Source organism: Streptopelia decaocto, assembly GCF_964273445.1.
Source record: "Streptopelia decaocto genome assembly, chromosome: 2".
NCBI classification, from domain to species: Eukaryota; Metazoa; Chordata; class Aves; order Columbiformes; family Columbidae; genus Streptopelia; species Streptopelia decaocto.
Genome location: NC_138655.1, coordinates 121,118,410 through 121,133,615, shown reverse-complemented (window position 1 = coordinate 121,133,615; position 15,206 = coordinate 121,118,410). Strand labels below are relative to the sequence as shown.

At 38.9% G+C, this 15,206-nt stretch overlaps 1 protein-coding gene across 5 annotated transcripts in view; it reads left to right on the top strand.

Moving 5' to 3' along the window:
* RBMS3 (RNA binding motif single stranded interacting protein 3) overlaps positions 1–15,206 on the top strand; it is a gene marked incomplete at its 3' end in the record, with an annotated part of 709,654 nt that overhangs the window by 373,330 nt on the left and 321,118 nt on the right. For all 5 annotated transcript variants that reach the window (XM_082045370.1, XM_082045371.1, XM_082045373.1 and 2 more), the window contains one exon: positions 15,041–15,099. In XM_082045370.1, coding sequence (XP_081901496.1) covers positions 15,041–15,099 — 59 coding nt within the window. The remainder of the gene's footprint in view (positions 1–15,040; positions 15,100–15,206) is intronic.

Genomic DNA, 15,206 nt, shown 5'->3' with positions numbered 1-15,206 from the left:
CCTCTCCCAATCTCAGAACTAATTTCTATGTGTGTGGTTTTTTTGTTTGTTTGTTTTAGGGTTTCTTTTGTGTGTATGTGTTGGGTTTTTTTCTGTTCAACAGTCACGAAAAAGATTTTTTTTTTTAAAGTTTACCTTTTGATTTAAAGATACTTCTATTTAATTGAGGCAAATTCAGTGTAACTAAGCTGAACTATACTTAAAAAAAAGCTCTTCACTTATCTTTTGGCCTTATTCGTAGTTTTCCTTTTTGGTCCTGCTGAAACTGGTAATGCAAGTCAGTAAGCAAGATTAGCTTAATCACATAAAAATCCTTGGTAGGAAACGGAAGAGAAGGGGTTGACTGCCCCATCTTCTTCCTTGTGGCTTCCAGTCCTCCATTGTACCTCCCTGTACCAGCAGGGACATGGGGAAGTTCTTACAAGGACCCCATGGGTCAAGAAGGAGATAGGGAGTCAGTTTGCAGTCTGATGCTTATACAGAAGGCTCAAGCTGTTTTGTGAGTACAATAGTTTTACTTTACCCGTTGGCAGCCGAGCCACCCAAGAGCTAAGGGGAGAAATGTCCATCACTCCAAGGATGGGACTTCATTGCAATCAAACATGAGATTGTGGATCTCCCAGAGATGGTGAAGCCAGGAGGCATGGTGCTTGTAAAGCAGCTAAAACAGCAAAAAGTGCAGCCTATGGATGTTTTCTCACATCTTCAGGCAGGTTTTGCAGGCTGTGCTGGAATGCATTCTTTCCTTGGATAGCCTGATACTGGTGCCCAGGTAAAACCAACATGAGCTCCAAGAGTTCATTCCCGTGTGGCTCTGCAAGGGAGAGAACTACATGATGGTCATTATTTGGGGAGATTTAAAAATTTTAATCTAGTGCAGTGGGACTAAAGAGTGGCAGAAACCAACAAGAATTATTTAACTCTGATAATAGGTCATTTGGAGATTTTTGTATGGTACTTTCTGCAGATGATGAACTCTTGGTGTGATTAAGCTCTGAGGTTGTTCTGATTTTCCCCCTGTGAGGTTTCTGTGCTAAGGAGCTGGGGGAGGAGTGCCACCGTGTCTGTCTCTGTGGTGAACAGGATGGTCATTAATGACCATGCATAGAACAGTAGGATGACTGTATCCTAGGGGAAATCAATTTTCTGCAGAGAGCCTGGCTTGTAAAGAGTAGAAAATTTCCACTGAAGAGGAGGAGGGGAAGGGGAGATAAAATTGGCAGAGCAGGGATTAAATAATACAAAAGCTTCCAAAGTGAGGGAAGAGTCAAAAGGCTTTCTGTTCAAGGTAGATTTTTTTATTGTTTCCTGTCAAAATTGAACAGGTCTTGAACATGCTGATCTTGGAGATGGGAGAGAGAATGGCCTTCTGGAAAAGGTCTGGGAATGGGGACATGATGAGGTTGGGGAGAACACTGCCTGAGGCTTCGGCAAACGGTGATTCTTTTTTAAAGTGCTTTTCTTTTAGGCAGAGCACAAAAATGCAGAACCCAATCAGTACAATGCATTTAACTTCCTGAAGGAGCATCTGTATTGTGGATACTTCTGGGCTTTAGAGCTGTGCAGTGAAAGCCGGGGCTAGGTTAAGGCTCGCTGAGGTAACTCCATGCTCTCCTGCAGAACCTGCATGACTGTGGCATGGATGGGTCATTGTGTTCCTTACCGTGTGTGAGTGTAGTTGACAGTTCAGACCTGAGTAATTTTCTTCTGCCATTCTCCACTCTTATGTGTTTGCGTGTTTTTGAATCACAGAATTTCACTGCAGCACTAAGTGTCTGTCTCAACTTTGGGTGGCCCGGTGGCCACGGAAGTCCTACCCCACACTGGAATGATTTGTTTCCCTCGTCTTTTCTGCTGATTTCTCGCTGCTTAAACCTTGCTGCTCCAACCTTGCTGCTGCCTTATAGACAGGGTGGAGAGAGCTTGTTTTTTTGAGATGCTGTCATTTTACTCTCATAACAGATTTTGAAAAAAACCTATTTCACAGGGGAGATAAGGGGGGTAAACTGTAACTGGTTTTAAATATCATCATTCAGATAACAGCTCTTAAGAGTAAATTTGCTTAGACTTTGTGTGTATGTTTGTATGTTTATGTATCTTAAAAATGTAAACAGACACTAGCCTTTAAATCTCAAACAAGAGGATGATTCTCTTGTGACTCTGCTCAATATTAAATGCTAAATGAGAGATAACATTCCCATAAACATGGAAGCTTGAACAAAGGAGCAGTTGTCCTGAGAATGTGTGAAGCAAAAAGAAACTGAAGTCTGATCTTAGGAAGTAGTCTTACAAAATTGAATGTTGCATGTAGAGTAACTTCTAATGACTGTCAGAAACTGCAGAACAGGGCATATCTACAGGTCTTTCTCTTGATCTCAGTGCTGTCTGTAGCAAACCCAAAGAAAGCAGAGGGCAGAGGCATGTGGGAAATGAATAGCTGGAGTGGACCTTTTGTTCTGCTTTGGCTTCATGTTCAAGGTGTTGGACTTTTAAGAACTTTTTTTAATGAACAGTAGAAAGGGAAAGGGTTGGAAACTCCCATGATCTGAGTAAGTGGGGAGAAAGGGTGCAAATGCTTTTGACGCATAAATACGTGGCCTGATACTGCAGATGCTTGTTTTGTGAGAGTTGGCCATTGGGTGCATTCAGGACTGTTCGGAGTATGAATTAAATTGTTCATAGCTGTAAATATTTGCACACCATAGGTCTGTTTCTTGTAGAATGTGTCTTTGACACATGAAGACCGACCGTGTCCCTTTTGCATTTGTTTTGGGCTTTCATTGCTTCTGATGGGATGTTAAAAAAGCCATCAGCTTGCCTGTAGAGATGATCATTGTACATTTTGTGTTATTAATTTTTAAACTCAGCACATTTGGCAGATTATATTTTGGCTGCTAGAGTATAATTTATCCATATAGGATATACTTGCCATTTATGTGTGATAGCAGTAGTAAAGTGACAGGTGTCAGCACTAGAGTTTTCATAAATCCTTAAATCCAGCTCTTTTTATAAAGTGGGGAATAGAACACAGGGTGGATTTGTTAGTTGTTATTTTATTTTTTTCTTCACAAGGTGGTTTTCTGGGACCCAAAACATGCATCTGCCAAGCAGTATTTTTTTCCGTAGCTGAGGATGTTCGCTAATATTTGATGAAGATGTTGCCCTTGGTGTTGCCAACCCTCAGAAGTTTATTGCGATGCACACAATATTTGTTTCTTAAACCCTTAGATCCTGAGGCATGTGATGAGATGGGAATCTCAGCTTTCAATTTTTGTAAAAATGTAGGTTTCTCTCCTTCATGGCTGTGAAAAGAGGCATGAAAATACAACCCAAGTCTATCACAAAGGCTTGAAATAAAAGGACAAAATAAAAGGACATCTCCGATTTATTTATTTCTCAGTTATTTTTTAACACCAAAAGTTTATTTCAAAACCTTTTTGGTATAGTAGAGGGCAACAGGAATTGTCAGTACTATACTCCTTGTCCAGTTACAGGAAGAATTATGGGTTTATCCCAGTGAATCACAGTTCTCTCACTTTAAATATGCCTAATACTCAAAATGAGGTTTCAGTTTTTCCATGTATATCTTTATATGGTTTGAGGATTGTATCTTATTCCATTAGTTTATTTGAAGGCACTTGAAGGCAGTAATATACAAAAGTCTTTTTTTGAGGGCTCCCAAGTGACTGAAGCTAATCTGCTTCCAAATCCAGTGTTACTGATCATATTTCAAGATGTGCTCACTGTATTTTTCAGTGAGTCTTTCCTTCCTGGGGTAAAATTTCCTACCAGAAACATAAAATATTTTCATTCTTGCTCCTTCCTCCAGATCTGCCCATGTGTATTTCAGAAAGCATGGGTAATATAGCCCATCTTTTTTCGTATCTCTCCATCCAAGGTTCTGCTTGGCAGGACCAACCGAGTGTCCTTTTAGGACAGAAGACACTGAATATATAAAGACTGTATTTATTTAATGAATCCAATGTCTTATCTAACCCCTTCGTGGTCCACGGTGGCTGTTTCTGGGTGCGAGCTGAACCACAGCAGAGCGCAGCAATTGCCAGCACTGGCTTTTCTTCTGTAGGAGCCTCACGGCCAAGGCGTCCAGCGGGAGAAGCTGGCACAAGGCCTGAGTGAGGAGTGTGTGGTTGACTAAGATTTCGTTTGTCTTGGGCTCATTGGTTCTCAGAAGTGCTGACTGATCAGCAAAGAGCTACAAGACATGCTAATTGTGCTGTATTCTCTGCCCCTCAATGTTATCTTTAAGTGTAACTTCAGCGCTCGAACGTAGAAAATAATGAGGCAGCTGCTCCGTTGGTGTGAACTGGGGCAGATGGAGGGCACCATATTTCTGGAAACCAAAAGCCTGATCCAAAGTGCAGTTTTTAATAAGCCCTTCTCCAAAAAATATTTACCAGGCTGACACAGGGAGGCTAGTATGTTCAATTTTGTTCATCTTTCTTGGGACAATAAAGAATTATTTATATAATAGACAAGGGCTTAAACTGAATAACTTTTTAAACTGTAAATGTCTTTGGTAACAGGTGACTTCATTTACTGCTGTATTTGTTTACAGGTTTTTAAAGAATTTTGAAAACATAAAAAAAATTAACACACAATTCTTAAATTCTGTGTCTGTATTGCATGCTGGGCAGCTTCATCTAGTTTGAATGTTAATGCTGACAAAGCTGTCACTTAAGAGAAGGTTTTGGAGAATACCTGCATTGGGACCCTGGCCTGGGAGTTGTGATGAGTTACCAGCAAGAACAGATCTGTCTTCTGAAAACTAACTACTGTAGTAGTTGCACTGAGGAAAGCAAAGCACACACTGCCTGGAAACATGCACTTGTGTGGCCTGTGTAAGTCTGGTTATTGTATTGGGGCTGTAGGGAGGACTTTCCACACCAAGCAAGCACATTAATTTGTGAGCCTACAAGCAGGCTTTAACCTTCAGAAACATGGATCGTCCTGGTGTAAGTTTAACTGGGCTTCTTACATGCCTGAATTTGTACATGTGCATGGTTATTTAAAAATATTGTGGACAAACAGCTTATCGAATCTGCTTCCACACCCTCTCCTGAGGCTGTCTTGCTGTTACGGAGTTGCTCAAATAAATGGACTAAAAAAATCTTTGCTTTTCAAAATATACTTGGTGGAGTTAACTAAAATTCAAATAAACTCAAACCCAGAAGTATTCTGTCCCAGTCCTGGGCAAGCAGCGTGAACTTTAGTCTGTATAATTATAAAAATCCAAATCTATGCTTTTGTTGGTTTTCCTTAAAATTTCAGGCAGAGAATAATGTGCTCCTCTGCACCACTTTTGTCAAAGTTTGGCCTTTGAAAATGAATGCAACTCTGACAATCCAGCCCTGGAAATAAAAAGATTAAAATAAGTATACTGAAGAAAAAGAAGAAATTATATGATGTACAGGGAACTGCTGGAGAGGGTCCAGCGTAGGGCAACGAAGATGATGAAGGGAGTGGAGCGCCTCTCTTATGAAGAAAGGCTGAGGGAGCTGGGTCTCTTTAGTTTGGAGAAGAGGAGACTGAGGGGTGACCTTATTAATGTTTATAAATATATAAAGGGTGAGTGCCATGAGGATGGAGCCAGGCTCTTCTCGGTGGCAAACAATGATAGGACAAAGGGTAATGGGATCAAGCTGGAACACAAGAGGTTCCACTTAAATTTGAGAAAAAACTTCTTCTCAGTGAGGGTGACAGAACACTGGAACAGGCTGACCAGTGGGGTTGTGGAGTCTCCTTCTCTGGAGACATTCAAAACCCACCTGGACATGTTCCTGTGCGACCTCACCTAGGCGTTCCTGCTCCAGCGGGGAGATTGGACTAGATGATCTTTTGAGGTCCCTTCCAATCCCAAACATACTGTGATACTGTGATGTAGTTTCTGAAATATGTATTTTGCAATGTAAAAATCCTAAGAAGGAGTTCCTCTCAAAGCTACCTTGTTTCCAAAGACATCCGAAATACCTGGATTTTTCTAATTTGTAAATAATGAAATGGGAACTCTGTGAGCTCAAGAATTCTCACTCACACATTTGATTCAAATGGCCTCTGTGTGAACTCTATAAAATGCTTTAGCTTTAAATTATCAGTTTGAGTTCATGGTCCCTGCTGGTAGCTGGAGTTCTTGCTTTTTTCTTTAACTTGTTTTCTTTTTTATTCCTTTTCTTGGCTATTATTGGAGAGGAATCATCTATATGTATGTATGTATATATGTTGTACGTGTGTATATATATATTTTACAATATTTTGCAGTCATTGAATTCTTTTAAGAGTAAATTGTTTTAGCGAAATGTCAGAAAATCTGCACAAACCGAATACTCAGAGTTCCCTTGAATAATGAGGCTATTGTTAAATGACTGAATACTTCAGAGATTAATATCACGGTATGCTGGCGCGCTGGTTCATACCAACTGTAATTTAACAATGAATCCTCCATGAGTAAACAAGACTCTGAATGAGAAATTGGATGCAAGACAGCACAGCATGCAAGAACATACAAAGTAAATAAATTCTACACACAGGAATGATATGTTGGTGGGGGTTATTTCTACCATATCTGAGATAATTGAACTGTTGGTTAGGGGAAATTCTTCAAGTTCAAAGATTTGCTTAATTTTTTTTCTCCAATGCTAATGACCAATGTCTTTACAGTAGAAAAGGTGGGTTTGGATTGTATTTTTTATTTTTCATTTTCCCCCACCCTGTTCTTTGAAAATTAGGGTGTGCCTGGCACTGTTGTTTGTGACAGACTATGGTAAACTCCCTCTCATTCTGTGAAGTGTTTCCGATCGCTAATCTGTCTTCCCAATAATGCTTCCTATCATCATATAGAAAATTTAGCAGTGCTACTGAGTGTCTGCAGACAAAAGTTGCATTTTATTTTTTAAGACATCTGAATTCTTGCAAATATGGAATAATTAGTGGTTGAAGATTTAATGATGGCCCAGAAGAAGGACTGAAGTGTTCTGCATGAAATCATAGTTATTAATTTGTGCATGAATTTCGTTTTCCCTACTTAATTTAGCAACTGTAGAATATTTTGCTAATTAATTATTAACACTGGTTATTTGTCATGGTAAAACTGTGAGAGAAAAACATAGCTTTCTATCAAACAAAAATATAAATGTCAGAATTTTAATTTAAGTATGATATACAATAATGTAATCACATTTTAAATAGTATTAAATAGCTTCAATACTCAAATGTACAGATATGATATGAATATAATATATAGCACCAATTCAAAATAAACAGCGCTTAGGAATAAAATTGCAGCTAAGAGCCAAGTGTCTTACTTGCAACAAACTAGGGGAAAACACTGTAAAATATCAGGCTTTTATGTGGAGTGCCACTTTAGTAAGTGGCATTTTATTCTGTCTTGGGTATCAAGAGTGTGACAAATCTGTAGCCTTATTAGAAGCACTGTGAATAGGATTTCAGCTTGTACCTACCGAAGGCAATGAAAAAACTGCCTTTCATTTCTGGAGGTGTTGGATCAAGCCACTTGATTTCATTTACATGCAGACAAAATTTTATTTTTATTTTGGCAAGGAAAGGAACAAGGCTACAGAAAAATTTACCTTTGAATGACTGAAGTGACATACAACTTACAGGGCTGAAAGTTCAGGTTCTTTTTATTTCCAGAAATTTCGTATCTGTTTAAATTTCATTTACTTTAACTTCTGTTTTACCTGGCTTTATTTCCCAAGTAGTAAAAACAAATGCAATAAGTCTTCAGAGCCTGTACACTTCCATATGGGACTAATTTTCCAGAGGTGAATGTGCATGTAATGTTTAAGAATGCAGATTAGCTTGAATAGGAAATATGTCTCTTTTTCTTGGTAAATATCTGCATTGTCCTGTAAATACATTTCTAACTTGAATGTGAGCTGCTTCTGTCATTTCAGTGAAGATGAAGGTGAGGTGCATTCCTGTGCTTCAGTAGCAGCAGATTTTAGGGACACTGGAAAGGGAAGCTAACATTTCAACAGCGGAGGGTTTTTCTGGTTGTTAGTGTTTCTACACACATTTTAAGTTTATTTACAGTATTCTCTGCCATAGTTTTCTGAAATTTTACAAGAAGCAAACCTCACTAAAACTACCGAGTTTTCCGTATTCTTCAGTAAAAGAGCACCAAAGGGCTGCTCCAGGGCTGTATTGGAGCCCTGTGATTTAGATAAATGGTGCTTGTATCTGCTCCTGAAAAGCAAGATTTCTGAATATGATCTGTAAAGTCAATGCCACGATCAGTAATCTGAAGTAGCCTTTTAGGTTCTTTCCTCTTAACATGGAGCTCTGACTCAAGAGAATGGTATGATCGTGGGTTTTGTCTAAAGCCATAGTAGTGTTCATAGACATATGCATATAGGGTTTTTATGTTTTTTTTTTTTTTTTTAGATTTTTTCTCTCGTACTTCTGTAAAATATATTTTCAGTGACCATGAAATGATAGTGGATAATAGGCCCATGTACGAGTCAAATCGCTACATCCTTAGTAGTAAATATCTGTACCAGAAGATATTATTGAATATGCATACATACTTTCAGTGGTTCAGCAGGTTGCATTCTCTTCAAAATCCACTCCTCATGGATGCTACGATATTTGTTACTGTTTGCTTAAAACTGAGCTACTGACTGAATTGTTAGGAACAGAAATACATGGTCTGAGTTTCAGAATTTCTGAGCAAGACCTGCTCTCATAGAATTCAGTACTAATGACTCAGGAGCTCTTCTGAAAGTCCAGGACCATTTTAGATGTGCAGCCAAATGATTTAAGAGGCCCCCCTCCCTTTTTTGTGCTGTTTTTGAAACTCTTGGACACGTTGTTACTCTAAATTGCTGTACTAACCTATATGTGCATTTAGTGAAGGAATGATTTTTGTAAACTTGACAGGCAGGCTGAAGTAAGTAGAGAAGATGGAGAAACTACATGTTAAACTCTTAATGAAGTATGGTCTTGTTAATCCAGAACATCATAAATCCCCTGCAAGTACCTCTGGGCTGGTTTGTGAAAATAAAAGGTGCTCTGAATTGCATGAATTTCATTACTGTATTTTTATGTGAATAAAATAGTTTAGTCTTAACTTTTCCTTTTAAAAATTAAATATAACACACAAAAAATAGCAACAAAGCAGCTCAGTCTTTGTTAACAGATAAATAGTAACATTTTATATTTATCAGAAAATCGCAAGCATTGAAAATGTCATGCAGTAAATGAAATGCCCAAAAATGATCATGCAAATCAGAACTTTCTTTCTGGGTGAATTTCCCTTTTGTGTGTATTTGGATGTCTTAGGTTCATGTGGCAGCGTATAACAGGAATAACTTCTCTCCAAGAAACCCAACAGCAGTTCCTTCTGTACTTCTGGCTTTCATAATGTGGGCTTTTTTTTTCCCCTCCCGAAATCCACGATTTTCCTAATAGAGTCTGCTTTAAACAAAATAAACCCAGTTATGCTATTTATATATTAATTCACAAGAATGAAAGAGCCTCAGAGTTGCTTATCTAAATCCAATTACTGCTGGTCAAATTCATCCCAGTACAAAAGTTCCCAAGATAAAAGCATATATTACCTAAATGCCCAGAAATGCAGACTGTTTTCAGTTGGATGAATTGTGCTGTGAGCAATGCGTAAGGCCTTGGGTGAACTCTAATGCTGGGGATGTAATTATTGAGCTCTGAACTTGGAAATTACATGGTAACTCCATTGGTTTAACTAAGCAAGGAAGAATTCTGTACACTGGTTACTTGAGTTTAAAGCCCAAGTTTCACATTTATTTAAAATATAGAAGCAGTGACTGGAAATGGGCAAAAGCTGTGTTTGGTACATGCCTCTGCACCTGTGGCGAGAGACTTGACCTGTCCCCCCCGACGACCATTTTGTGTTAGAGGACTCACTGCGGCCAGCCCAAAGGCTGGCTTGAAGAACAGAGTGAGGCGTATGTATTCCAGAGGCTTTTGTTTTCCATAACGACATGGAAAAGCTGAAAAACTTGAGTGTCCCCAGCCAGTCGGGCCTCCTAATAAATCTCTTTGTTGACCCAGCAGCTCTTGTAAGTGGCTTCCCACATTGGTGTATTGCCTGCCAGCAGTGGGGTGGGTGGCACCTGGTTCCTCTGCCTTGAGTTAAACCCTGGCTGAATCTCACTTGCCTCCTACCCCTGGTCACCAAATTGCCTTCCCTGCTCCCCCAGGAAAGTAGAAATGCCTCGAATCCTTTCCATACTGTGCGACAGCAAATTCAAGTCAATTTGGGATCAGCTTGGGTAGTGGGTAAGTGGTGTCACTTGCAGCTTAACTGCTTCCCTCAGGAACTGTCTCCATCTTAACAGCAGTTATCAAATAACTTCCTGGGAATGACCGGGTCGAGCTTTGTCTGCAGTGTAAGTGCTGATCGACCGCCTGCCTGCAAGCTCTTGAAATGATCTGTTGATACTGCAACTTTGATGTATGTTAAGGGCTTATTCTGCGATGCTTGCATCTTTCCCGAGTCTGCTGAGCAGTCAGAAAATGTGGGGTGCAGTGGGATGGGGCTCTTGAGAGTGGTTTTTGACACAGCACTGTAGTCAGGACTGAGCAGAGAGATTGTTTCTCTGTGGGATCTTCCCTTGGTCTTACCCTCCATGTGACATGGTGTGTTACCGCCCTTTGTAAGTGAAGTGGTTTAAAGTGACCTTTGTCATTTTAATACTGGATATCAGATGGCTTCAACAGTTTCAACCCAAAACAATAGATACAAGAGAAGATGAAAATGTTCATGTTCGTAAGAAGGTATTTCTGCCATGAAATTAATGTTCTTTTGGAATGGAAGAATGGCTGGCCCGGGTTAAAACAGGGACAACGTGCGATGCTACTACCCTGGTATCCCCTCCCAGTTTCTGGCAGTATGTGACTCCCAGGTCCATAAATGTGTCTGCTTTTAGTTTCATGGCAGATTTTCCATCCTAGAAGCTGTCTCACAGCTTTTTTAGAGAGATGTGCTCTGTGGGGCATCAGTGCGGGCTGTGGCAAGGATTTCCACAAGTGACTTTCCATTCTGGGGAAGTATCACTTTCTGCAGTTTTTAAACCTTATCATTTTCTTGGCAGTCGATATGTATTATGAGAAACAAGATAACTAGTCACCATCTCACTGCACGGGTCCTTCTTTAATAAGCTGAAGTCCTAGTCTGTATAGTTGCTCCTGACATGGAACCTCTTTAAAATATCTGGCCAGCTGTTTTAAATGAAAATTATTACATAGGAAAACATTAAAAGCATAATTGAATATAAGGGATTAAAAGGAGTTTAAAAAAACCAACTAAACACATAAACAATTTTATTTGTGCTTACTATGCATTTAGATAACACTTTGGGAAGAATCTAATGAAAAACAACGCATGTTGTATGTCTGGAAATCCTTTGAATAGAAATTTCAGTTCAGATGTTCATTAGACACATTCTTGAGGTAGCCGTCTCACAGATTCACTGTGTCTATTCCTTTGGATACTGTGATGCAGTAGGCTATCCTTAATGGTACAGTCATTATGTTGAAGAGTTGGTAATAAGGCATTGAGTTGAACTAAATTCCACAAGTACCTCTTTCTGACTGAAATGTTTGATTCAAAATCTTTGAAAGAATACCTTTATGCACCATAACTTAGGAGGAAATTGAACAGTGTTCATGTTTTCTCATGATAACCAAACCATACCTGGTATTTTTTTACATTAATGGTATCAGTAGTTTGTAGAACAGAGGTGTGCAGGCTGTTGGATTTTATAGTAGTTACCATTTAAATAGAAGAAAACTAGAGGCCAGCTCTTTTGGTGCACGTGGGTGTTCTCATTGAAGAATATATTTTGATACTTCTGGGTAAATCAAATCACAATTAAAGGTCACACAAACAGAAAACCAAACAACTTTGGAAAGAGACATACCACTCTCCACACATGCAAGAAAGAAATACGACTACATGTGTAGGAACAAAATACCTTCCTGATTGCTTGCAGTACACAAACTAACATTATTCATCAGAACTGATGTTCTGATTACTGTAAAATAATTACTTGAAATATTTAAGAAAACAGTGTCCAAATTAATTCCAATTACTTTTTTGAGGTAGCGATCAAGGTTTATAGTGGTAGATTAAACTGCCTGCATATGGCTAATTGCCTATAACAGCATTTTTTATTGTGGTGCCTCTTACCTCTCTGATGTCTGTTTTTGCAAACATGAAGATGTGCACGTAACTTTACATGCTGGAGGAAACTTCTTCTGAACCAAACAGAATTACTTCTATGAGTAAAATCTCCGGTGTAACTAAGTGTTTGCAGGATCACAGTTACGTAGCAAATAACTCTGGGAAATGTGTAATAAAAGCAGTGGAACCACAAATGCCTGTCTCTGCTGGCAAGAAATGTTAACTTTTAGCTTTCACGTGACTTGGATTAAACAACATATCAATTCATTAGGAGTGACTGGACTGAAATAGTGGCTGGGTGTTAGTTTTTTTTGGCGGAAGTTTAGGTAGGGGTTGTGTTTTATTTGAAGTGCTTGTGGGTTAGACGCTGATTTTTGTTGGATTCTTTTTCCACCTATCTGTCAGAGATCCTTTACTGTACAAGATAGGCATGTTTTTGCATGTTTTTCATGTGTTTGATTTTAAATGTAAATAGATCAAATAAATGAAGATGCATCACACGGGCCAAATTTCCTACTGGGTAAGTTGGCCCACTGAACAACCATAAATCACAGTGGCAGAGAACTTGGCTTTGCCTTCCTAAGATAAGTACTCTAATGTCTTCGAGGCCAAAGTCAACTTCAGGTATTAGCATGAAGAATTATAAAACTAAGTGGAACATAAGTGAGTATAAAGACCTCAATTCGGAAAACACCTGAGGTTGGAAAAGCATGTGATCTCATAGTTAATGTTAAATCGGTGTTATATATATATATATATAGATTGTATATATATTTGGAGTGGAGCCAGCTATGGCAAAATAGACCCATGACTACCTGCCCATGTACCCGTCATGGTGAGGTGCACAAGGGCTTACGCCTGACTTCAGAGCACAAAATCTTGCCTGTTTACAGAGCCACCAAAAAAGCCAGGGTGGTATATGGAGAGGATGAAGGCTTCTGCAATTCTCAACTTAGATTGTGCAAACTATTAATGCCTTTAAGTCAGTTTACCTTCTTCCTAACTGGTTTCAGTCTGAAATAAAAGAAAGCAAGCCTGTTTTTCCTCCCCAAAAAGAAACTTGAATGGAAACAAATGCTTTTGTGGGTTCTTAGGGAAAGGAAAAACAGTGAAATGGAAAGTCTTACTTTACATCAGTCACAAAGACAGAATGAAGAGACATGGAGAGACACTCGCCTTTATCTAAAGCTGAGTGGTCAAATGTCACTCGCGGTGTGGAAGCTTCATTTGAGAACTTTGTCAGGCACAAAATTGCCTCAAATCTTCTTTGCCTGATACCAAAGAGTATGTTTAGGCAGGCTGCCTCCAATCTTTCCCATTGGTGCTGTCCCCGCTTCATGAGATATTTAAGTTTTGCTGGATCCCAGACCGAAGCACAAAGGTCCCTTTTCCCTTGTGGGTCATGGTACCATTCCCTCTTTGGCTCTCTGTCATTTTTTGGTCTTTTTTTTCTTTCTTCCCCTGGTTTACTGGCTATGCTTACAGTCTGGTAGGACAAAGAAGAGCATGGCCTTGAATATATAGTACAGTGCTCTAGTTGCCTTTTATAATCCTCTTCTGTATAGTAGGAGACATGATTTTCCTTCTGAGGCAAAGAAGGGTACTGCAGCTAGGTCTTTCACATACCGGTTTCTGGACTCCAATTAGAAATCACTAACACCAAATTTATGTTACTTTTCCTAAATATTATTCAAATAAAAATTAGTTTGCCATACTTTTCAGTGGTTTATAGTTGATGAACACTTGGTTATTTCCCATGCATATCACTTTGCCATTAGAAGACACAATTTTATTATAATATTTTGTAGTAGTATGTCTTTCATTGATGATGAAAGTTGTTCCATGGAAAAGTCTTCCAAATGAAAGCCCAGTCTATCAGAATACCAGTATTTATATGCATATATATTTTTTCTTTTTTATTTTTTAATCTGGGAAAGGACATCTGAGAGGAAGTCATCTTCATTGAAACAGTGATGAAAATATATCAGTGACTTGAGAAGTAAAATTATTTTCCTTATTCTCCTTATATTCAGTCATAAATGACCATCTTCCATGATATTTTACCAGGGTTTTGTGATATTTACTGTTAAGTCTGCATTTTCAGTCTTAACCTCTGTGAGATAAAGACAGATAACCTATTGTATGGCATAGCTGCTTAATGCAACAAGTAGTATAATAGCTGCCTAAATTCCTTCCTCATCATGGTAAGTATCAAATTGTAGTGCAGTGTTGTGCTGTATATGGTAGGCAACATAAATTCAAATGAGTATTAACATTAATCTTGGAAAGAGCGAGGAGATGCACCTAAACCTCAAAGCTGCTGTTCACCTAAACCAGAAGTGTAGAGTGTCTGAGCGCCGGTGTGGATGCACACATGGGCACAGTTGTGTGTGCATGTGTGTAAGGAAATGGCCATACCTCCTGCTTTTTTGTTAATCTTGGAAGAATCTAGTCCATCTGTATTAAAACAAACCTTGTTTGGAGCTAAAAATAATAATAATAAAAAAATCTTCAAACAAACCTGATTAATTCAACCAAAGAAACATCCTTACCAGTGCTGATGCCTTAAAATCCCTACTATAATTGACATTTATGCTGGCAGGGCAGCACAGTGACCAGAGATGGATAGAATGTGGCAAATGAGCAGTGCTTTTCAGGTGAACTCTAAAGGTGTTTGTTGAACTGCAGTGACAGAAGGAACCTCTCCAGCAGTATCAGGCAAACATTGTTCAAGAGCACTAGATCTCTTCCTAGTATATGTGTTATATGTCTGAAAAAAAACTATGTACATTATTAAAATATAATAACATGTATTTCTGATTTTTGTTTTCTCCATAGGTATGGGAAAATTGTATCCACAAAGGCAATTCTTGACAAAAACACAAATCAGTGCAAAGGTATGTGCAAAACATCCACCTTGTGAGTTCATTGTCTGTTTGAGTGATTGACTGGTGGCTTGACTGCCAAGGCTTTGGCTCCAACTGTGCAATCAACATAATGTACG